At 43.2% G+C, this 23973-nt stretch overlaps 1 protein-coding gene across 2 annotated transcripts in view; it reads right to left on the bottom strand.

Annotated features, from left to right (window-relative positions):
* Positions 1-4124: 4124 nt before the first annotated feature.
* The window catches only part of CEMIP (cell migration inducing protein, hyaluronan binding), a 50379-nt gene continuing 30530 nt past the window's right edge, over positions 4125-23973 (bottom strand). For both annotated transcript variants that reach the window (XM_010190150.1, XM_010190149.1), the window contains exons 14-28: positions 22458-22527; positions 21424-21552; positions 20639-20724; positions 17753-17884; positions 15740-15775; positions 15493-15648; positions 13770-13950; positions 11835-12050; positions 10719-10930; positions 10062-10247; positions 9168-9372; positions 8675-8761; positions 8194-8351; positions 5173-5273; positions 4125-4252 (exon numbers count right to left, since the gene is read on the bottom strand). In XM_010190150.1, coding sequence (XP_010188452.1) covers positions 4125-4252; positions 5173-5273; positions 8194-8351; positions 8675-8761; positions 9168-9372; positions 10062-10247; positions 10719-10930; positions 11835-12050; positions 13770-13950; positions 15493-15648; positions 15740-15775; positions 17753-17884; positions 20639-20724; positions 21424-21552; positions 22458-22527 — 2083 coding nt within the window. The remainder of the gene's footprint in view (positions 4253-5172; positions 5274-8193; positions 8352-8674; positions 8762-9167; positions 9373-10061; positions 10248-10718; positions 10931-11834; positions 12051-13769; positions 13951-15492; positions 15649-15739; positions 15776-17752; positions 17885-20638; positions 20725-21423; positions 21553-22457; positions 22528-23973) is intronic.

Below are 23973 nucleotides of genomic sequence, written 5' to 3' on the forward strand. Positions count from 1 at the left end.
TATCTAAATTATTCATATTAAAATATTGTAATGCTTTTTAATCTTTAATAGCAAATTAAGTGTATTGTCATACAGAGGGTAATATATTTAATGTACAGCATGTTTTGTGTCACAGAATGGTAGTGGTTGAGAGGGACCTCTGAGGATTATCTAGTTCAGCTATTTGTGGACAAAATGTATCTATCTGGTCTATATTTAAATATATACATACAACTGAAAATCATGTGGTAATTTTAGAACTAATGCAATGAATTGCATATGGTTATATATAGTTTGCTATTAAGTTAGTTCTAACAGCTGTATATACAGAGATCTACACACACACACACACACACACACACACACGCCTACCACACAGCTACACATGCACACAAATATACACACAGACACACACAAATACAGATACATATGTATCCACACTCACTCTTATATACACACACATAAATACACAAATATCTACACGTAGACCCCCCTTATACACACACACACACACACACACATACACACACTCCCTCCTTATACGCAAACACACACGCACTACTCATAGCCCCACACCTGCCCCAAATACCACCCTTTGTCACGCCTGCCCACTGTAACATCCCCTTTCCCGCTCCCATCTCCTTCCCTTCCCATTTCCTATCTCCTTTCCATCTCTCTGCCTCTGATCCTGCAAGTGTGGCTGGGCAGGAGTGAAAAGTGCTGCCATCCATGTGGACTGGGCAGCCAACACACACACAGGGGTGGCTTGACCCCTTGGTTTTCATATTTTGAAATAAGTAGAGAGCTGTGTACCTTTCTCTCAGATGCTGTGTGTGTGTGTACAACAGCAGCTATTCTAGCTGTTCATTCCTACAGAGATACACTGAAGAGACAAGAGAGAAAAAATAAAATAAGAAATTTGCATTGAATATTTATTTGATAAACATTGTGTACTCCAAACAACTACGTGTTATTTCAGTTGTAAGCCACAATCTGTTGGAACCAGCGTCCCAAGAGCTCTTGTCATCAATAACCAGACAGTTGATGCATCACCATGGTCTGCAGACATAGAGAGCTTTCAAGTGCAAAGCAGATTATCAGAAAAGACATATTGCCGCCTCCTTAACAACCTGGACAATGCTAAACTCCAGTAAAAATGCTTCATATGTTTGCAATTTAGTTGTCTTAGTGCCATTGTAATAAATTAATAGAAAATATATCTTTTTCTTTTTCATTGGAAAGTCTATAAGAAAATGTACAAACATCTAACTCCGAAAAAGGACCAGCTATTTCGGCGACAGGTAAATCAAGCATTTGAACAGAGGAAAAAAAATCCAAACATCCAAACAAACAGACAGACAGACAAAATGCAATCAAAAAACACCCACTCTACCAATAGCAACTGCGTAGGCAAACACAGAAACATTTGCAGTAATAAAACCTTACAAAGGGGGTAACAGCAGGTGGCAAGGGGACCGTCAAAAGGGCGTACAAAGAACAAGCAGTCAGGTAATTCACTAGCCAAAATGTGCACGTGGAATTGCTACAACAGTCAAAGATTGAAACATAATCGTATGGCACAGAGCTGCTGCTGACTGGTGACAGTGTTGGGCTTCGTACTGGCTCCAGAGCCCCACATCAGCTTCATCCCACGGAGGTCAGTGGGAGCCCTTTGCATTTCCCCGGTGCAGCCGCCCCGTGAACCACAACGATGCTCTGGTACCCCCTGCTCACGACTGCAGTGGTCCCGCACCCCACATTCACAGTGTGAGACCCACCGAGCTCCAAACTGGCCGCATGTGACAGGCTTTGCATGACAGAACAAGCTGCTTACAAGTTTTCTTCTTTTAATGAGATGACATTTTTTAAGAAAGAAAAAAGGTTTTCCTAGAGCCAAGTATTATGATTTCACCCTGAGAATTCCCAAAAATGAAAGAAACGCTCCTGCCTTGGTCCATCTCCTGGAAGCAAGTGTGCTCCACCAACACCAGTGCAATGGTATCAACAGGATCCCCTCGGGACAGTGAGGGGGTTTAGGTAACCCAGACTAACTCAGGGGACTTTCTTATAGTCTATTTGCTCAACTTCAGGGATCTGGCTCTGTTTTGGCTACCAGGGAACATCAGATAAATGACATTTGGATAATCACGGCTGAACCACAAGGGAAGACTGACTTTTTCAAGGAATAGTTTGTGAAATCCCCAAACCATCATAAGACATGAGGGGATAAACCAGCCCACCTTACTTGCCTTTTACGAGTGTTGCCCATTCATGCTGGAAACGACACAAGTGCCCAAACTGCATTCATTTATGACTGTTGCTAACAAGCAAGGGAGGGAAAGCTTGGCTCTTTCTTTTTTTAAATACAATACAGTGACATTCAGCGAGTTCAAAACAACTACATAATAAGACTGAAAAGAACATTTCCAGTTTCCATACCCAGGAGAGGGGAATGAAGGGGGAACAAAGCCTACAGTACTGCTGAAATTTTGCTCACAGTTGCCTTGACTTTCAGAGCAATTGATCCAAACCAGTCTTACAGAGTGCAACACCTGCCCAGCCTTTGGAATGGCACACAAAGTGGCTGCTCTTTCATTCTTGCTGCAAGACAGCATTTTGGATGCCGTGGGAAAGAAAAGGAACTTCATTACATGAGCTCTAAATAAAACAGAGCAAAATGAAGTAACTACCAGCAACTAGAATGATTTCTGAAGCAGTGGGGCCAGGCAGAGTCAAAGTGGGGAAACAAACGCAGATATTAATGGCAAAACTGAGATTCTATGTGCTTCGGAAAGCTCTTCATCCTGTCTTTTATCTCCCCTTAGATTTCTTAGAATAGCCACAGCCTCCGGAGATGCCTTCACAGCATTTCTGAGCAAAAGACAGAAATATTGCTGAACACTGGAAGTGCTTACAACGTTTTACAAGATAATGTTTAATTTCTCAGCTCTGAGAGATGTCCCCACAGGAGTCCTGGTTCGCACTAATCTGCCTCCATTACCCAGATATTGTTCTGAAGCATTGGGAAAGGGGGTACAAGACATCCAGCTGGTGTATGGGGATTCCTACTCTAATTCTTCAGCTGCTTGGGAAGACCTCTGTCCCCTTCCATCCATGTCTCATGTAACTCTTGCAGGAGGACCAAGACTCATGCCAACTCATGTCCTTGAGCATGAGGCCAGGATCAGAAAGCCACATACAGTGGAGCAGCCTAAACCCTTCCCTCTGACCTCCCTGCTAAGGTGAGGGCCGTCCACCCTATTTGAGGCTGAATAACATGAGTCCCAGTATTCCCAGTCAAAAACTGGAAGCCTTAACTGGGATGGCTTTGACTGGCTACCATAAACCCTCCAGACTGGTTCTGGACATTATTATATGGAGGGAGTGCAAGGAAAAGTCTGAGAAAATGTATGTGCTAATTGAGCAACCACTATTGAAAAACCTTGATCCATAGGAGAAACAGAGTTTCTGAGCAAGCAGAAATATGTGGTTTCATCAGTCTCTGCTGGCACGTTTTATCTTCTCTCATCTCTTCCCCAACTATGTGCCGTGGGTTAGCATATACAACACAGGTCCCACAGATTTATGACCAAACCTCATAGAAGCTTTAGGATAAATTCTTATGGTCTGGTTGTGTTTCCCAGTATTTAGGTAATCATTTAAATATACTCTTTGCATTTTAGATTTTCAACCAGCCTTTGGCTTGGCATTCCATGTCTGTGTGAGCGGTTACACTATGGGGAAAAAACGTGTTTGGACAACTTAGAGGCTGGTAAAAGCAATAATCCTCAATGGCCTTCAGACCCAGAGGTCCCCCTTGGAAAGGCAGCACAAAAGTTTGTCACAGGGGTGCTGATAAAACCAGCACCTTGTTAATCAGGTCAAACCTTGCGTAGTGACATGAGAGTCAACACGGCATCGGCGAGCAAGTCCCCTGGCGAGGAGCTGGCGGTCACAGAACACAACGATGATCACAGAGGAGGGCATTTCTGTCACATGTGGCCACTCTAGCTACTTACAGTGAGGTTTCTTTTTGAACACCACCACCACCACGACCACACTACAGCTCTGGAGCAGGCTGCAAGGTGCAGTCAGTCCGTCCCACAGGGCCAGCGCTGGTGGCCAGAAGGCAGAGCAGTGTGTCCTCATAGCTTCATTTTCTTCACCACAGGAATTGGCAGTGCTTGGTAGATTTTAGCTGAGTCCTCATTAGTGACCAGCTTCACCCAGACAGGGCGGAAGCTGCCCTTGAAGCCGACAAAAGCCATTTTTTCTGCAAATCAGAGCAAATATATCAGGGGTATGGTGGGGCTGCACCAGAAAAACACCCATGTGCATGGCTACACTCAGTGGTGGGATGGGTGCAGGTGGACAAGAGCACATACGTGCACACAAACTCGGCCCATTATGCATTCTCCAGGTATTAAAGAAATACTTTTCTAATGAAGCTTAATTAAAATTTTATTTACATGTTGCATGCTTCCATTAATTAATGTGTGATACGTAGGAGAGGAGAAAGAGAGAAGGAAGAGCTGTTCAGAGCCAGCAGCTTGTGCTACCTACTGAAGCCTTCATTAATTGCAAGGTGCTTAAACTCAGAACCCTTTCCTGCTTGTGGAAGGACAACAGACAGGATCTCTGTTAGCAAGTATAACACAGACACAAGCACACATGCAAGGAAAGCATGTCAAAAGCTCACAGTTAGAGCTCATCAGAGCAATGTGCACAACAGAGCAATATTCTAGTGCAATGTGGGACACTTCCAAACCATGTGTTTTGTGCCATCAAGTTGGAATTTTGCTTCAAGAGAAAACCAGCTGAAAATTTGTGCAGACAAGTAAAAAAAATCCCAGTTTGGAGAATTTAGTTGGAAAAAAGTCCATTATTCTTATTGTTAAAACGTAATTTTATTTAAAATCAATCTGGAAATCAACCCCCTGAATTCTTTACTTGTAAGAACAACTGCCAGAGCAATTTTTTCCATCTACAGTGTTAAATTGAGTGCTGTTATCCAAAGCTCAGGGGATACAACCTCACTGGATAAATAAATGATTGGTCCCAGGACGCTTGAGCACACGCTGATAGAAACAAGCAAGGCAAAGTTTAGAAGAAGGAGAAAAAATTCTTTTACTGCAATCATGAGAGGGGAATAGATCAAAGGGGCTTAGAATTGCACTTTTAAAAAGTGATTACCTTTTAATCTAAAACCCTCTTGTGCTCCAAGTTTCTCCAGTACTTTGGTCCATGGTCCTCTTGAAATGAATCTTCCTTTAGATGTCACCAGCACGATGGAGCTGAAGGAAACAAAGCCATTTATAAACAGGTGACACCAGAGCATGCTCCTCACTTCTCTGTCTTGAGCACTGGCAATTCCTCCTGACTCAAAGAGCCCCATGAACTATAGTGGTTTCTGCTTTCATGGATTTTGTCGATGCTTTCTGACATCTTAGGCATATATTCACTTTTCCAATCATGCAAAACTCATTAGGAAGCTGACAGAAGTCACTTTAAAAAAAAACAACCAACAAACAACTCACTGTTTCCTAGAATGATTTAAATGTTTCCAACCAGCAGTTGCTCAGAAAGGAAGATGCTCTCCCTGAGATGCTTTGAGCGAGTCCCAAATTATTGTTCTTACATCATTAGCAGCATAAAGCCTGAAGAAATTCCCTTTTTTGAGATTTTTGCGGGCCTGATGCTTTTCCTTCATTGTCAGCATGCTTTCGCTTAACAAGGTTAATTATTATTTATTATTGTTATTGCTACCTTACTTGCATGTACTGTATTTAACTTGAAATTCTCAGGGTCTTCTACAAATGCCAAGTGATCAACAAAAGACACAAGGTGAGTGCATTAAGCTAATGCAAATCTGTAAACGCTTGTGTAAAAGTTGGTAACTGCCTAGGCTTAACACCAAAAAGGTAGACTAAAACCCCAAATTAAACATGAGGGAATAATCTCAAAGTGACAATTGTCCATAGAGAAGCACAGGCCACCCAGTGACATTAACCTCCTTACTTCCCACAAGATGCACCAATACCTCCGAGGGTTGTCTCAAAGCCTATGGAAGAAGAGCAACCCCAGTGAGTTCAGTGGCAGTTTTGCTATTAAGCTCAGCAGGACTGGGATGTCATACTTGTTCAGCTCCTAATTAATGCTACAACACAGCATAACTGAGCAAACACTTGCCTAGATGAAATTATTTCATTCCACCTTGCAGGCTTTCCATGAATGAAACTTCGCTGACTCTAACGGTGGACACAAATTGCTGAAATTAATTAGGCAGCAGCTCCTGCAGAGCTCAAGCCCTGAGCTACCGAGTGCAGTAGCCACATTTTAACACCTCAGCTGGAGCTAGAACTTTTTTGAGGAAATAGCAATGGGTGGTGGCAGAGGAACAAATAAGGCAAAATGTTAAAAGCCATCAGGACTTTTCCTAGAATAAACGCAAGGTGTTAAAATACTCCAGTGCTTATGAATGTGGATTGAACTGGCAAGCTGGTTTTGAGTACTTTGCAAATGCTGAATCACCTCTTTTTTTGTTCTTCACCAAAACCATTACTATTAAGCCTTTCCTGCTATGGAAGTTTAAAATAAAGTCACCAGATGTTTTGTTTTCTTATCCCTGGGAAACTCATCAGAAAAGTGGATTTATTTTTAAAAAAAGGAATTTGGCCTGCAGAGGGTTGCTTAAAGGAACAAGGAGGCTTGTCTTTGCTAGAAAAATCTCTTCTTGTATCCCCAAATCCGTAAACCTAAAAGCTTTTCTAGCAGTCTTCATGGGAGGCTGGTGGGGCCCCTTCCCCTACATGAGCACCATCTCTGCACAGCCCGTGCACCACATCAGAGAAGCTGCTGCTGTACAGTCCCACTGGCTGCACAGTGTCCACGTCTGCATCTGAGCAACACTTTGATTCAGCAAAGGGGTGAAAGATGTCCCATGGCTGTAGCTGAAGCCTTTGATCACACAGGAAAGGCTTGCAGGGGAAAGGATGGAAAAACTTCTGGTGAAGTATGAGCAATAACTTGGGGGTTCAGTCCTTGCAAAGACACACGACTGAGTGAGACCTGAGAGGTGCTGACCATGTTGGGTCAACTTCAACTCCTATTCCTAGTCCAGTTCCAACACCAATCCAGAAAAGACAATGAAGCTCAGAAAGAGTTTAAAACACCAAAAGTCTAATTACAATTCAATCCTCTAAAGTAAGAAATAACCCAGGAGCTGGATTTGGCCAGGATTGAGACTGGATTTTTTGCAAAGGAGGATGATGGCCCCTATGAAAAGCCATGTTTTTCTTACGAACCCTCTTATTTTTCTTATGAAAGAAAAGTAACTATTGTGCTTCTCTGCAATAACTACTTGATATATTTTTTGCAACCTTCAGAATTATTTAAGACAGTAGAAACACATCTGTAGCCACCTGCATGGCACTCCGCTGAAATTCCCCCCAAGGCTCTAGAATAAAGGCCAGAACAATATCCTGTTGATCTGCCCGCAGTTATTTCAGATTATTCATCAGCAAAACAATCACATTTGTATGAAAGGTTACATACCAAATTTCAAATCAAAATAGATTTAGTAACAATGAAATACATTCATTTTCCAATAGCACTCTGCAAACTGCTATGAGAACAACCCCGTTGGTTAAAGGGTTTCTGATGCTGTTCCCAACCCAATTCCAGCAGATGAACCCACTGTCCTCCAGGATACAGGAACATGTGTTGGCTGCTTACCACCCCCTTGCAAAACTCTGCTTTTCTGGCTGCCCTCAATTAAAAAGTAAAAGCATCCAGCCCTTAGGTCTGGGCAGGGAACATGTGCAAAGAGGAATGTGTTTTATTAGTGGAATTTTCTGCAGAGTGAGAGTGCATGCAGGCAACAGAAAACAGTAAACTCTGCACATCTGTACTGGTAAGTGCTGAGAGTTTATTTGTGAATTTAAGTCTGCAGTTTGTCTGTAACCCACAACATAAATGCAGCTCTGCAGTTTATTAACCAAATGTAGCTCTGCAGCTTATCTGGAGCTCGATCAGTTCCTAAATCACAGAGCCTGCATCCTCCTGCTGCCTGCACGTCCCGCTTGCAGTTGGACTCTGGAATCAGCAGGTACAAAAGCACACTGTTAACCCCGTCAGTCTGGGTGACAAAAACCAGGAAAAAGAGGCAGGTGTGCAGCATTTTCGTACATTAGTAACACCAGATTATTTACTCACTGATCTTTGATGTTGTTGACATAATTTTCTATCTGTGCTGGGATTCCTTGTAGAATTGAGTTTTTGAATGTTACTCGATCAACAACCTTCCCATGATGCCCATCAATCACCACCAGTTGGATGCCCTCATCAGTGAGGAAAAATCTGACACCGTCAACCTGTGCGTGGGGAAAAACAGTCTTGATTGACCACAGTAACACGAATGCAAACAACTTCTAATCTACAATCTATAAGAAAGTGTTGAGTCATGGACTGCTCCTTTTATCAAAAGGCAGAATTCCAGATCTCTGAGGTCAAGCTATCCTGACTTTTTGCTAATATGGGGAAGTTACAGTCATATTTTCTATTTTTTTGCAAAACATAAAGAAAAAGTGACCTGAATCTAACTTTCCATGGTAACTTTGTGAGCAAGTTCTTAATAAAAAGGAAGCAAGTATCTTAGAATTTTGTCCCATAAAGTTCACTAAGAGCAACTGCTCACCTCAATATACGCAAAATCATCCTTTAGGTGGAAGTACTGCTTCTTATAAGTTTCTATTTTAACTTCTAGTAGGTGGTCCTTAGTCTTCTGTTTAAAAAAAAAAATAAAAAAAAAGGAGAGAAAAGGGTTTTTCCAGTGAGGATGTCCATTACCTGAATGCTGCATTTTCAGAAAGCGCTTTAAACCTTGAAATTCAATCAACGGGAAAGCTACATAATAAGCACTGACTTGCCAAATTACATTGCTAATGAGACTGGGCACAATGGTAACCTCCCTGTTCTTCCTGTCAGCATTGAAACTGTTCCACCAAATGGCAGAAGAGAAGTGATTCACGCTTTGCAGAGCTGACATGTAACTCTCTGTGCATTTTTGCTTTAAGGGTGATAAGTGAAAAAAAAACAACAAAAACCAGATAAATATCCCCCTCCCTCCCACAGAACCAGACTGGATTGGATAATTCAATAATTCTGTGATAAGAAATCAACTGCTTTACCAGTTGTGCACTAGAGAGCTTCTTGGGCATCGGCACTTCTACTACTGGTGTTTCAATGTACTTGGGATAGGCCATGGCTTCACAGTCACTGATGCCAGCTGTCTTTGGGATCACAGCTTTGATCCTTATTCGTTCACAGCCCTTGACAGAGCAGAAAGCAAATTTCTCCTTCTCATTTTGAGCTTTGAGTTTCAGAAAGAGCAGCCTGTGGTTAGGAGAGAAAAGTAAACAGCATCGTTGAGACTCCTGTGCAAGAAATGACAAACTCCTGGTTTTGGTGAGCTCCCTCCTAGTGCTTCACAATGATGTGCATTGCAAACTCTCAGTGCCAATTCAGTATTCAACATACCACAGGCAAATAAAGGGAGACACACATCTTAGAAATGGTTTGGGAACATCAGGGAACTTAAGGCAGAGAAATTAGATGACTCCTGAACTCCCTTTGAGCTCTATTTGTCAATGATACATTTATGTAGAAATACTTGCTCTATATTTTAAGTCTTTCTTTATTTGCCATTATTTTAATTCTTTAAAAGAAAGTAACAGGCTCTATACTCTTAGTTCCTGTTGTGATGTTTATAAATGGTTGCTGTTCAAAACAAAAAGGGTGGGATGTATCTCCAGTTCAGTTTTATGGTTTGCACTTTGCTTTTGTCTTTTTTTTTCCTAATTTGTATTCACTTGGCAAAGCATTGCCCAGAGTAATTGCCAGTGCAGCAGAGGCTGTGAATGACTGGCAACTGTGGGAGTCCCAGGAAAATTAATCGCTGGTCACATTCCCAGAAAGACTTTCTGGGTTTGTTGTGATGCCCACTAATGGCATTAGCCAAACAGCTCATGATCCCAGCAGCTTTCTCAAAGCAGTGTCCAGCTTGTCAAGGCGTGCTTCCTTACCCGGTGTCCTCATCCCAGTAGTAGTATCCTTTGCTGGGATATCTGTGCTCCAGTTTCTCCATTTGAGAGGTTCTATAGAAGGTTCCAGTTTTGTACGTTTTCTTCAAGAGACGGTTGTGGATGTCTGAGAGAATGGAAAATGTTGTCCCTCTAGGATAGCAAAACCCTACTTGGATCCAGTCGTTCCTAAAAATAGCGAAGACCCACATTATAACAAGTCGACACATGACTGTTATTTTCCTGGGCCTGCTAGAAGCCAAACTAAATAATTCACTCTGAAATGTAACTTAATTTTTTCCTGACCGGTTAAAACTGTAATAGTTTGAGATTAATCAACGTAATGTAAATTAGACCTAACAACCATGTGTTAGTTAAGCAATGTGGGTCAGATCTGCTCCTGACTTCTACACCTGTGTCTTCCAGGCACCAGGAATGAATTAGGTCCAGGCTTCTAAAAATGAACTGTGTTATCTTGCAGGGCTTCCCGGGGGAGGAAACAGGAATCCGAGATGTCAAATGGAAAGATGGGGAACTCAGCGGACTTCCTGGAACAAGCACGTTCATTCTGGAAGAGCTCGTGAGGTGATGACCTCACCCATTAAAAATGTGCAGTTACATTATTGGGCTGGAATGTTGGAATTGGGTCAGATCACTCACTTGTTGAAGTTGATGAGCCATATGGCCAGCTCTTCAGGGGCTGTCTTGTCCCAATGGATGGTGTAGCCTTTCCTCAGCGTTATAACTGGCTGATACTGCTGATAATGAGTGCTTTTGCTCAAAGCCCCTTCCAAATAGAGTGGGTGACTGTGGTAGTCATTTTTTATTATTTTCATTTTCAGGTTGGCTGGCTTGTAGGCTTGGATGTATATCTAGATGAAAAAAAAGGAATTAATGAATGACAGTAAAACATTAAAGGCACAGCTACTCAACAGATGTCAACTGGTGCAAGGACTTCACCAGTGACCTCTACGCTGTACACTTATCTTCAGTTTCTTGGGCTTCCTTTTCAACAAAGTAAACTGTTTTCAGAAAAAAAGAAGGATCATTTCCTTATCCATGGAGTTCAAAAGCATGTGCTAGTCAAGGCTTCAAACAGGCCTGCATTAGGGCTGAAGTATTTCACAGTGTTAGTGGCAACCCTCAGCAGTGGGACAGCATCTGCTTCAGACATCTGGCTTCTACTGAACAAGGACCCTTCTGTCTGGATTTCAGGAGCAGGAAAACCAGCTCAGTGGTTACAAATTGGCGTTAGTGGCACTACACAGAAAAAAAAAACCAGCAGTTGCAACACCTAAGACAAAAACAGAGGAAAGTGAGGGCTCTCTGAAGGCAGCAGCACTTGGAGCTCATGTGGTAGGAAGAATGGTTTGGTGGTTACAAAGCAGGATGAAAGATCATGAGAGTTGAAGTCTAATTTCAGCTTCTCAGCACATTTCCCATAACACTGTGGACAACACTTCCCTCCATAAATCAAGTTAAAATAACGAGTCTACAGCCCATAGATTTATGAATACTAATCTGTTAATGCTCGTGGAGCTCTTGGGGGACTTCAGGCAGAAGCTGTTAGAGCTGTTAACAGTCAAGGCTAAACTATCTGAAAACGTACCACAGTAGCCTCATGTTCAAAAGTGCCTGTGCAGGCATGCAGATAAATAAACCCTGAGCACCCTGAGGAAAGTCTGTTTCTAAAGGTCAAGCTTTACAGTGCTAAGAAATTGAAAAAAAAAAAGAAGAAATAAAGCTATAACGATACCGAAAGGTAAGCAGCTTTACCTGTGCAAAGTGTCCGCTGCAGATGGAACCTCTCCAGTCGGGCACGTCAATGCAGTCAGGGTGCTTGATCAGCCAGTTATCTTCTTTTATCAGGTATGAGCCTGGGTACTCTGACACAGAACCATCTACATCATGAAAAACTGATGTTTTATCACCATCCATATCCAGATCGTTGAACCAGGGTCCAGGTTCTCCAAAGAAGACCCTTGAGGTAATCTAAACAAAACAGTGAAACACATTTACATCTCCAGAATGGAATTAATCGCTTACAGTACAAAGCAAACAATGGCCATGGTCACCAGAGTGGCTCAAAGGACCTATTTTCTGACTTTAATTGGCCTTGGAAGGTAGCTTGGACAAGAAAATAGTGTTGGGTTTGTGTGTCAACTTGTGCATGAAGGAATCTGTGTATGCACTAATATCACTATTCTTTAAATTGTCACAGACTTTGGTTGCTCAGCTTGAGACACTGATGTTCAATGGCTTGATGTCCAATGGCTCTGAGGCCCCATGGCTCCAGTCTGGGGTTGCAAGTCCTCTGAAGTAGCACTAAATGTGGTAATAAAACTATGAGTCTCTGAAACTGAGCATCTACAAATGGAAGTACCAAAATAATTGGCTTTGTTAGTCAGCAGAAACATCAGAGTCATTTGGTACATGAATATTAGGATTGTCTCTCCTTTGCCTGCACACTGCCTCTTCATTAACCTTGAAGTCAGTGTAGAGCTGGGTCATACACTTAAAAGGTGTGGCTGATTTGTCAGACAGAGCAGTCACAGATTTCCCTGCAGACCATGGGGGAAAGGGTAAAACCACCAGAATTTCAGCCTCAGCTGTAAGAAGATTTGTTTTAAAATTCTGGAGGAAAGTTCAGGAGACAGGGTGATTTCACTACAGCCACTTCACTCTGTCTGCTAATATGTTTTTAAGGTTCCAAAGCCACATAAAGTCACACTGATGCTGGGAACAATCAGCAACCACCTCTGGGAAACGGTTGCTCAGGCAACTTCAGGCTGGTATTTTTATCCAGCATAAACAAATGTCGTGTCACTAGCGTGCCTGGTGCAACGTGAGAGTGTGACCGACCAACACTTTTAGGGAAATTTTGCCTTTCCCATCTCATTTGGCACAAAGTCACTAGTCAGCACTTTTCCCGGCATGTGAGCAAGTCTGCTAATTTTTTGAAAGTTAAGCAACCCAAATTATTTAGGTCCCGACCACTTTATTTATTTATTTGTTTGTAATGTTTGGCAGTTGGATTTAACAGCTGCTAGAGGTGAACCTCAGCAAACCAGTTAGCACATACTTGTGCAAGCAAATACAAAAATAACTCAAAAGCACAGACCCCAGGACGGGTTCAGACCAGCACCCAGAAGTTCATACTGTAATTCAAAGTTTGGCAGGCCCCTTTTGGCTGGGTCCTGCTCTTGTTTCTGTCTGTAGAACTGGAGTCCATGGAATTACCCTGGTGTGCAATGCAGAAATACCCAGCATCGGCTCAGTTTCACTGGCTGTTTCCCAGAATCAGTATTTTCTGCTTCTAGGTGAGTTAGACCTTCCACAACAGACTTCCCTCTCCTATTGCCTTAATATTATACTACTGTTGAAAATAAGGGGGCAGATTCTTCTCCCTGTTTCAACAGTTTCTGAGACACATAGAAATGGAAATTCTTTCCGCTGAAATGTCGCTTTTTTTTTGAAACTGATGCCTGCTTCTGGTTTGCTGCAAACCTGTCAGAGAATTGGAATTTCTTGTTACTTCTCCCATCCAATTTTCTCTTTTTTAGCTGCTGCCCTCTTTGTTAAACCTCTGGCAAAGATGATGGGCAACCTCCTGAAGATCTCATGTTTTCTCCTAAAGGCTGCTACACCCTTTTTACCTACAAACTCATTTCCAACCCAACTGGAAAGGCCTTTCTGGGAAAGACAACTCACAGGGACGTCTTCAAAGTGGATGTCGGTGACGTTGTTGTTGGGGCAGCTCTGCCAGGCGTTATTGAGCCGGAAGGCCAGGGCACTCGTGTGCCGGCCATCCAGGGCAGCAAATTTGCGGAAGGTGCAGTTCTGGACGTTGATGGGTCCATCGTAGAACTGAATCCCTCGAATGGGAAAATCCCTGGAACACATTTGGAGGATACAGAGAGACATGGTCATGAAACATAAGCATGAGGATGAGAAAGTGTTCTAGACATGTACAGTCCCACAGCACTTGTTTCTCAGCTGCTTTCATTTTTCACAGCCCTTAAGATGACTCCTGAGCTCATGTTTTGGAAGAGAAGGGATTTCCCTCCTTTTTAGGTCTGTGAAGCCCTTTTATCCTTGCAAGTTCAGCTCAAGTTCTCTCATGTCTGAACAGATCAGCTTTATTTGGTCTGTGCTTCTCAAGGGAAGGAATTTACAGCAATGCCAAAGCATTGACTTAAAACTGAATAAATCTGTGTTTGCCATCAGAAATGAGTTCTGCAGCAGTGAAAACTGAAATTCATCAGAGCTGTGCAGACTCCTTGGGGGCTAAAAGAAGTCCCACCGCATCTTTTGGGGGAACTTGGAGAAAAATAGGGCAACTCGACTGCATTAAAAATGAACTTGAAAACAAGGAAGGGTCTTACAATGTATAGAGTTGAAAAGAAGTGAAGCAGCAGACTAATGAAGCTTTATTAACAGCCTTTCCTGATATCATCTGCAAGGTAAAGAAGACACTATTTTTCACACTGATTAAGTGAAGGAGATGCTTAAACTCCTTAAGAAGCTAAGATATTTCAAATTTCACTTAAGATAAATAAAATTGATCCCTCCCTCATATGAATGGGTTTTCCTTTGTCAAGGCTTGCCTGCTCCTGTGCACCTGTTCTGTCTCTCTGAGCTTCTGCACACAGCACCCAAGATAAGATAAGCCCACATATATATATATGTGTGTGTGTGTGTGTGTGTAAAGGATATTAGAAGGAAAGTCATAGCAGATTGGGTTTTCATTACTAATATAATTGATAATAAGCCTCCCGTATTGCTACCTTCAAGCAAATTTGAGGCATATAATATGGGAGAAAAAAATGAGCTGTGCTGTTTGCTCACTGTAAGGCTACCATTAGGATAGATATTTTTTTAGGAATAATGATAAAACATTACTGCACTTGCAAACCAATCTGTAGGACTAAGGTCTGGGAAGAGGCCACACATGAAGTTCACTGGCCATTTCAAAACTATTTAATAAAGGCATCAAACTCCTGTAGCACAGCAGCAATAGTAAGAGTAGCCCTGAGGACATCTATGACCACATCTGGGTCAGTTCAAGCCCAGGAAGGCCTTCTATGAGCTTTCCTGGCAGCTGGCCTGGATGGAGACTGCCACATTGCTCACCCACTGCTGACCACATGTACAGAAGTGCCCAGCCAGCACACAGTCCTTGTGCTGTCTTCTCAGCTCAGTTTGCAACGGGGAGAGAGATGGAAAGAGGAGTTTGATGCTGCCTTGGCATCCTGCAAGTATGTACATGCCAGCAGCAGCTGCACAGTGAGGACTTTGGGACTGGGAGACACAAAACCAAATCCTTTCTGTGTAATGGTTATTAAACTGAGCAGCACTGTAGAAACCACACTGGGCTGGAGTTCACACTGGGAGTGGGAACAAAAAGTGCTTTGATGTGCTGAGCTGAACTTACGGGCCGATGGGCAGGGTTCTTCCTCTGTGATCCAGACCTCCAGGTCCCCAGATCTCGTTGTCCATCGTCTCGGTGCCCAGGTTTCCACTCTCACCAACAAACAGGCTGTTCTTGATTTCTTGCTTGGAGCCATCATCATGAGGGAAGGTCCCACCACTAGCAGGGAAGGGCTGGAGGTGAAGGGGCTGCTCACTCCCATCCCCACCAGCTGTGCCCCAGGCTGCAGCACACCCTGCACCACACTTACCTTGCCAACGTCAGGCCGATGCCATTGTCAGCAAACCTACCAAGAGAAGAGAGATGCTTCAGAAGAGGTTGAGGTTTGCTTTATCATGTCAAACTAAAATAACTAAACCAATAAGGTGGGGGGCAGCAGGGCTTAATTACTGAACAGTGCTCATGGGGAGGCTCAGGCTTCTCCAGGTTTGTTTCCTATATAGTTTTGGAAGATCTTTTTTGGCACATCTTGCAGTATGTGCAGATCATATGAAACAGCTGACATGCACCTGATTGCTCCAAGATGATGTTAATTCAGTGATTACTGAGCATAGTATGGGGGCAGAGTATACTTGTCTGATAAAGCTTTTTCCCTGTGTCTATTGACCATGCTCTTTACACTGTTAAAGAGTGTTAAAGAGCACTGTTCAAGACCATGCTTATCTCTCACTCCAACTGGCTTTTATTATTTAATAGTGCTTTGCCTTACGCACACCTCTGTGCTCTTGTGTCCACATATCACATACTGCTGAAAAAACTACTAGAGGAAAAGTCATAAAAGCAGAAAAGCTTGGCTACTCTTTCATGAACAGGAAAATAGAGATCAGCTCTTCCTTATTAAAAAAAAATATTGAAATGTCTTTCCACTTTGCTGAAATTCCAAAGCTTTTAGATGAGCTAAAGCACAACTGTCAGACCATGACTCCTGTTTATAGAAAGAATATAATTAATATGACAGTATAAGTCTTGATGGTATCTTCACAGCGGTGTCACTCCTCACACGTCTGTCACTGATCTCAGCAAAGCCACCAGCGCAGATCCCGCAGCAGTCGAACCCGCTCTGCCCTGTGCTGGCTGTAGGTGGCAGCGCTTCACACGCTATCGCCTGCCCTCGCCTGGCTCCAGCCACAAGCGCACACCAGAGTGCGTACACCGTGCCACATCAACATTTGTTTCGTTAATGTAATACATAAGTCTTTTTGTAGCAATAGAAATGGAAATTACTATGGCTATGGAGGCAATTACAGTCTGATGGCTGCTTCCTCGAATTCACATACACTCACAGGTTTGCTGCTGGAAATGATAAAATACTCGGTCTTCTAGCAACCTCCGTGTGCTGCATTTGCTCCACAAGAAATGCAAACGTCTCAATGACATGAGTGCGGTCTGAGAAGACAACACCTGCTGGCCATGCAGTGGGCTAGATACTTCTGGTTCGTAAGTTCATAAAAAGCACAAACTGTACCACTCAGTATCACGTTTCTGACCGTTCTGCTGCGGTCTCATTCTCATCAGCCTGACTGGCCATTAAAGCCAGTTTATACCACCGGTTGCTTTAAGAGGTTTGGGTCACTTGAAGGTAAGGCAGCTCTGGCCAGGAATTGGACACCAGATAACGGCGTGACAGCTATTTCTACTGGGGTTATCACAATATGCCTCGTAAACTAGCTTTTTCCTTTTTCTCCTCTTGTCATTGAGGTTGATATCAAGAGCCTGGCTCAGCAAATTAATCTGTAGAGGATCATCTGTTTTCAAGTGCAAAACAAATAACTGTTCTGGCCAGCGCAGGAAACAGCCTTCAAAGAGCACACCACGCACTTGCCCAGTCTCTCTCTCTTGCTGCTCTGATGCATAGTTTTATGTCTGCTTCATCAGTACTCGCTTATTCAGCATAACAGTGAACCACATAAAACTGATCTGCGACCAGGCTTAGCCAGGGAAGGTAGTGGATTTTGCTTCTTCCTTTTCAAAGCATCTTGTTTTTAATGTAAAACATTACAGTTTATTTTTAGTTATTTGAATCTATGTGTCTGTATGTGTCTGAATGCTGGTCATCACACAGAGAAACAATCCGAGGGATCTTCAGCTCAGACAAAGCAGGTTTTGTTTGTATAAAATAATGCCTGCCTTTACTTAACATTTCATCTTTATTTCAATCTTGGCCATACGGAAGGTGCAAAGCAATATAAATAGTCTGAACCACAGCTATGCTCGCCATAAACACCAGGCTGAACTCTGCGAGTTGAAATAAGGCAAAACTCACTGGCAGTTGTCCAGCCACACATCTCCACCCCGCAGCCAGGCCCCGTGATCCTGATTCTTGTAGGCAATAAAGCGCTCTATTATTGCAGGTTCCCTGGGCTTCAAAGGATCAGCATCTTTGTGTGGGCTGTATCTGCAACCAGAAGGAGAGAAGAAAGGTTGGTGAGGGAAGGTAGCCTTGCTCAGTGCACAGCTCTGCTAAACATCTGGTTTCTGCTAAGTCAGGAGCAGCTTTGGGACAACAGTCTGGCCAAGCAGCGAGTCTGGTCAAGCAGCAATGGCCAGACCCAACTGCCAAGGGAAGGACAGTCCAGGCGAAGCAGTTGTAAAGACCCACTCCAAGTTTCCTTTCACCTCTCCACTATTGTATTGCTGATATACTGCTGAAAGCATGGAAAGTTTATTATTGCTCCCAAAAGTCTGAGATGTTTTTTTTCATTCCATACTGTTATCCTTTAGAATATTCCTGTTATTTAGATAAATATCCTTTTGTTTTCCCTTTTGAGCATTCTTATCTTCTAACCTTGGCTATATTGTAGCAATGAGTACCGCTGCCAAATTTTCCTTGCTGTGGAAAGGAATTAAAACATCTTGGAGAGGGGCTGATAAGTCTGTCCTTCATTATTCCCACTATACATCACTCAGGACAAGAAAAGTATACAAGATTTATTAACTCTGAAGTTCCCAAGTATGATGAAGTATTGGCCTGATGCAGGAAAAACGCAGACAGGATCTGAGACCACAGGATCTGAGCAGGGATCTGGCTCGCTATGGTGATGCTGAGCTCGGCTGTCGTTAACCCGGTTCTGAGGCACAGCTCTCTCTTTTGCTACTGAAAGAGCATCTTCCATCACACTACACAGCTTAGGAAACCTGACAGATGAATATCCACCTCAGTGCCAGCAACGGATGGTCCAGAGATTAAAATTCATGCCTCACCAACGGGTAAGTGAGGCCAAGCTGTCAAATCGCTAACAGATATTCAATAGTGCTTTGCTTTGCTTAATAAGCCATCATATCAATCTAAAACCAAGCATCAGGCTGATAGGGTTCCAGTAAATGAATACTGCTTTGGCAGCTTCATCACTGTGAATTTGCTTTCAGAGAGAGATTTAGTATCAGCCCTTGTGAATTCCCCAGACATGGTTAAATACAGATATTTCGAGACGGATTCCAGTTTCATTCACGTCCATGTATAACCAGAGGAACACTACAGAGTACAGAATTTGGCCCAGATATTTAATGCTGTAACTGAATGCAGAGTAATCTCTCCAACTGTCCAGCCTACCTCAAAGTCTGCCCCAGCCAGCCCAGCTATAATAATTTATTCAGCCTTTCAGTCTTGACACGCGAAAAGTGGAAAGTGGTATAAATAATCTGAGCTGCAGCCTGCACTGGTGGGTAATCCCCAAACATAAACATGACTGCATTATGAATTGCTTGGCTTCCAGGGGTCATTCCTGCCCTTGTATGGCAAAGGACAAATTGCCTTTTGTAATCACTTACTGCACCTGTGGCAGCAGGCAGTTTCCCAAGGCACGTGTCCAGCGGTATGGAAAAGTAGCATCAGACTCCCAAGAGAATTTGGAGATACTTGCAGAGCAGACTGCTCTTAATAAGTTATTTTTTAGCAGCTACTTTTACTATTGAATTAATAAAGTCAATGAACTGTGCATTGAAATAATGTAAATAATACTAGCTTTTGAACATCTTCTAGCATCAGCTGCTAGACAGGGCACTGGAGTGATGTGGATCTCAGGATAACCCATATCTGAGCTGCTGACTGGGCTCCCTTGGGGAGGAGGACCAATCCCACCTCTGCAATGCTAGGCTAGTGCGTGACTCCAGCAATTTGGGTAACCCATGCCTCAGAGATGGGAAGGAGAAAAGGCAAAAATCCACTCTTCCCTGCTGAGCAGAGGGTTTTAGCAGGTTTCTCTTCCCTATATGGTTTCTTCTGTCAAGAAACCCAGTCGTGGGTGAATGCAGGTTGGGTACAACTGGAGGCAATTGGTCTGTCAGGAAAGAAAACTATGAAACTTGAGAATATGTAAGTGCTTTTCTCTCTCTGGGATTGGTAACTGAGTTAAGAGCCAGACTCAACCCCTAATGAGATAAAAGGGTGCAAGTGCAGTCCTTATGCACTTACACTTGGCCTGCAAGAAGCCCTCTGCTTGCATCACCTCCCTCCCTGGGGTCAGCTTTGGGGAAAGAGGGGGAGATTCTCAGAAGCAGAGCTTCTATCAGCAGACTGTCTGCTGATACAGTACACACTATTGAGAGGTCTTCAGTATTTCTAAATTACTCCATTATGCCACACAGAGGCTGTGCACAGCAGCAGGGATGAAGGCTCGCTCTGCGTATTTAATTGTAATTATTATTGCAGTGTCAGATTTGGAATTGGATAGAAATTTGAAATCAGATAGAAATCTGAAATCAAAGTGTGAGCTCCATCACATCAGCACTCCCTGTTCAAGCAGTTCCTAAAAGAATGTAGAAAATCAAAAGCATTTCCAGGAAATACTTTTATTTCTTATTCCTGGGAGACCCTTGCACCAAGTTCTGCCCAGTGGGGCTGTTGACCTGACAGCATCAAATTTTCCTGCTTATCTACAAAAAACAAAGTCAATGGAACACCCCAGAGCAGATGTAGCATCCACTGCAGCTTGGCTTAGAGCTGAAGAGCAAGGACAAAACCAGACGGGTTCAGAAGGGGAATGAAGAAGATGAAGTTAGAAAATTGTAAATCTAAGTGAAGACCTTTCCCCAATAAGAGCCACCCCAGAGGCATTGCAATGATTCTTGTCTTCTTTGAGGACAATTTCATAGCTTTCAGTCAATGCAATAGAGAAGTCTTTTCCAAACCAAACTATGCAAAACACTTTACCTCCCAGAAATCAGCGTCAGGATAGGTCTTTTGTCCTTGGCTGAGGCTGGAGTGGTTTTGACACCATTATCAATAATCATTCCAGCCTAAAAGAAAAGAGAAATGCAATATTACTGTACATTTATATACCCTACAGTTCTTTCCATCTTCAGGCTCTGCCATCAATTGTTTTAAGCCCAATCCCCAGCACGATCCATGTGCTTCTGTTAGGAGCATGTGAAACAGAGGGTTGCCAGGACCATCCAGGCATGCATATACCCCCAAAACTAACGCAGATTTCCAGAAACTGCTCCGCTCTTGTAAATGTATGTATCCCCATACACATAAACACTCTGCTGCAGTCCAAAGCACTCAGTAACAGCCTCACAACGCGGCATGCTAAGGTAAATAAGTAAAGAGAAGGTGATTAGACACAGTGGCCTGTATTTATCCCTCTAGAAGCTGTTCAGTTAATTGCTAACATTGGCAGTTGAGGTCTATAATTAGACAAGCTGCCAGTAGATGCTCCTGGAGGCACTATTTTAGGAGTGCTGAGGCAGAGACACAGCCTGAGCAGCGGGAAGAGCCTCTCTAGATGCCCAAGAGCCAAGCAAAGCGGGCGCTGGCTGTCTCTGAGAGCTCCCGCGCCAGCACGCAAGTGGCTCTGTCTGCAGACACAAACAAGGTTGCAGTTACTCCTAGCGAAACAGAAAGCACAGGCACTAATAGCTTGCAGACCCGAAGAGCTGGAGCGAGAAGATGGTGTTTTTTTCCGAGGGCAGTGTTCCCGTTGCGTGTAGACTCACCCGGTAGTTGGAATGCGCACGGTTGTTGGAGAATTTCCCCATCGGCATGTGCTCTGAGTAGCCAGGGGAATACATGCCCGCCGAGGGCCCCGTCGGCACATGGTGCAGGACGAACCAAAAGCCGGTTTCCTAACAAAAAGAACAGACGTCTCAGCCTTTGCTTGAACTTCTTTGCTGGTGTACATTAGCCCAAGCATTTATGATTGAAGCCACAAGACGTAAGCCAGAAGATTTCAGGACAAATCACAGCAAGCAGCATTGGCCTGTATAACTCTATGCAGCAAAGAGTTTCACACACACATACATTCATATTCACACTCACAACCACCGTCTTCAAGGTGCCTTAAGTTGAGCTCTGACATCTATATTGAAGCTATAAGTCAGAACTTCAAAATCCATAATACACACACACACACACACACAGACACACACACACACTCTCTCTCTCTCTCTCTCTCTGATGGCCTCCAATCACTGCATGCGTGCATCTCAAAAATCAGATTATTTTTATTTAGTTGCCTAAAAATGTCTATAGGAGCCCGAATCTAGGTAGTGCAATTTGGAAGCTTTGGAAAGACCACATCTCTTTGTTTAAGGCTTGGTTTGCTTGTTTATTTGTCTTTAGTAGGAAAAGAAAGGCTCCTGGACGTGACCAAGAATTCCTGTGGAATTAGCATTAGTGCTGATTGAAATTTCAGAGCCCCACTGTACTGCAATCAACAGAGTCATTGCCAAAGACTTCACTGGGACTCCGCAGTCACATTTATTTAATTTATTCAGGCTGCGCACTGTGCAAAGGCTGGGATTTTTTCTTGAAGCCATCCAGTTCTAGAAACAGCAAGTGACAAGAAATGCAGAGAAAAAGAAAAGCATTATTTTTTATTGGCTGGGCTAGCCACATTAACATATGTCTCTATCTACCAGTTTCAAAAATGCGCAAGTAACAGAAGCAGGTTTTATTCCAGCAAAAGCCTCAGCCTTACAGGGCTGTAACCGGTTTGATTTGTTACCAAATAAGAAACTTCTGCACTCACTTCAGATCCCGCAGCTGCACAGTTTATAAGGTTGTTGTGGGGGTTGGCTATCCAGAAGGTGGATACGGCACTGCAGGTCAGGAAAGCAAAGAATAACATGAAAATGACACTTGGAGCACACACCAGAGTCACTGATCAACTCCCCAGATAAGGGGTCCTGCCTAGGGGGCAAAGGCAATGGGTTTTTTTCTTTCTCTCCTCATACCACATTTGTCCTCTGTGGTTTGACAGAGCACAGCCTTATCTTTTAAAAGTCCGAGTATTAAATAAGGAATTTCTACTGCAATTCCAAGCCTGCTATGAAGCTGTCAGGTGTCAATTAGGTTTTATGATAAGGTAAATATGTTGTTGCACAAGTCACAGAAAAGAACTTTGCCCCCATATAAGCCCTCAGGTTCATTAGAGATTCGTTTAATCAAGGGACCCGACAAATTGCCTCTTAAGAGCTTCCCAAGTGTACCCCGGTACCTGCCTTTCCCAAGAGCTGCTGTGATTCATTAACTTTATTTGCTCCCACCCTCCTATGCATTTCTTTTGGGACAAAAGGACTCCATTTGTCTAATGCACATAAAACACTCTTAATTGAAAGACTCCCATCAAGGGGGAAAAACCAATCCATCACTGTCCATCCTGTGACATACAGCATTCATTAACCAACAGCCACATGAACTTTGGGAGAAAAACATCCAGCACTTACAACCAGCAGACTGGCTCCCTAAATTTGCTGAGTGAGATTTGCCTTCCTTCATGGAACGAATCTATGGAACCCTTATGTCTATCTTAATCTGGCTATGAAAGTCTTCATGGGGGCTTTAGGCCAACTGATTTTGCTGGCCTAAGATGAAGTTCTGTTTGTGCGACTTTATAATGAAAACAGCAATTTTCTTTTTCTATTTTGGGCACAGGACTGGCCTAGAAAGAAACAATTTAAGATTATTTATAGACTACCTGCTGCTGCGTAGGCAAGGGCAAGGATGCTGTATTTCCACAGTGACCTGTCTTTTGGCCCGATTCCGCTCCTTGGAGCCACGTGGACTGTGCAGGTTACTGTGTCATTTGGCACAATCTTATTGTCTTAATTTTTGGCAGCAGCTGCCTGCCTGCCTCTTCCAAGCAAACAGAGCTGCAGCTGATGCTTATCCCTCATCCCTGTGCTGGATACCTTGGCCGCTGCCCCTGGGGTACCATTAGTGTACCCATGCACTTGCAGGCTGGATGAGCCCAGTGCAAAACAAGTTATTTTTCCAATCAGCCCTTGAATTCTTTTATAAAAGAAGACATGGCAGATCAAAGTACCTTAAGACTTTTTTATTAGGCCTTCGCCTATCATTCCTAGCACTTCTTCACATCACAGTCTTCGAAATGACACAAAATATGTTCCTCTGACTATTAAATGGATTATCAGTGGAAAATGAGCACAATGCCTGATTAACTATTATTTTATGAATGGAGACATTAAGTGTAATTCATAAACAAACACAGATGTGAAAAAGAGCACTGCATGAATTCATCTCTT

This window comes from Mesitornis unicolor, unplaced genomic scaffold, assembly GCF_000695765.1.
Source record: "Mesitornis unicolor isolate BGI_N332 unplaced genomic scaffold, ASM69576v1 scaffold25538, whole genome shotgun sequence".
NCBI lineage: Eukaryota > Metazoa > Chordata > Aves > Mesitornithiformes > Mesitornithidae > Mesitornis > Mesitornis unicolor.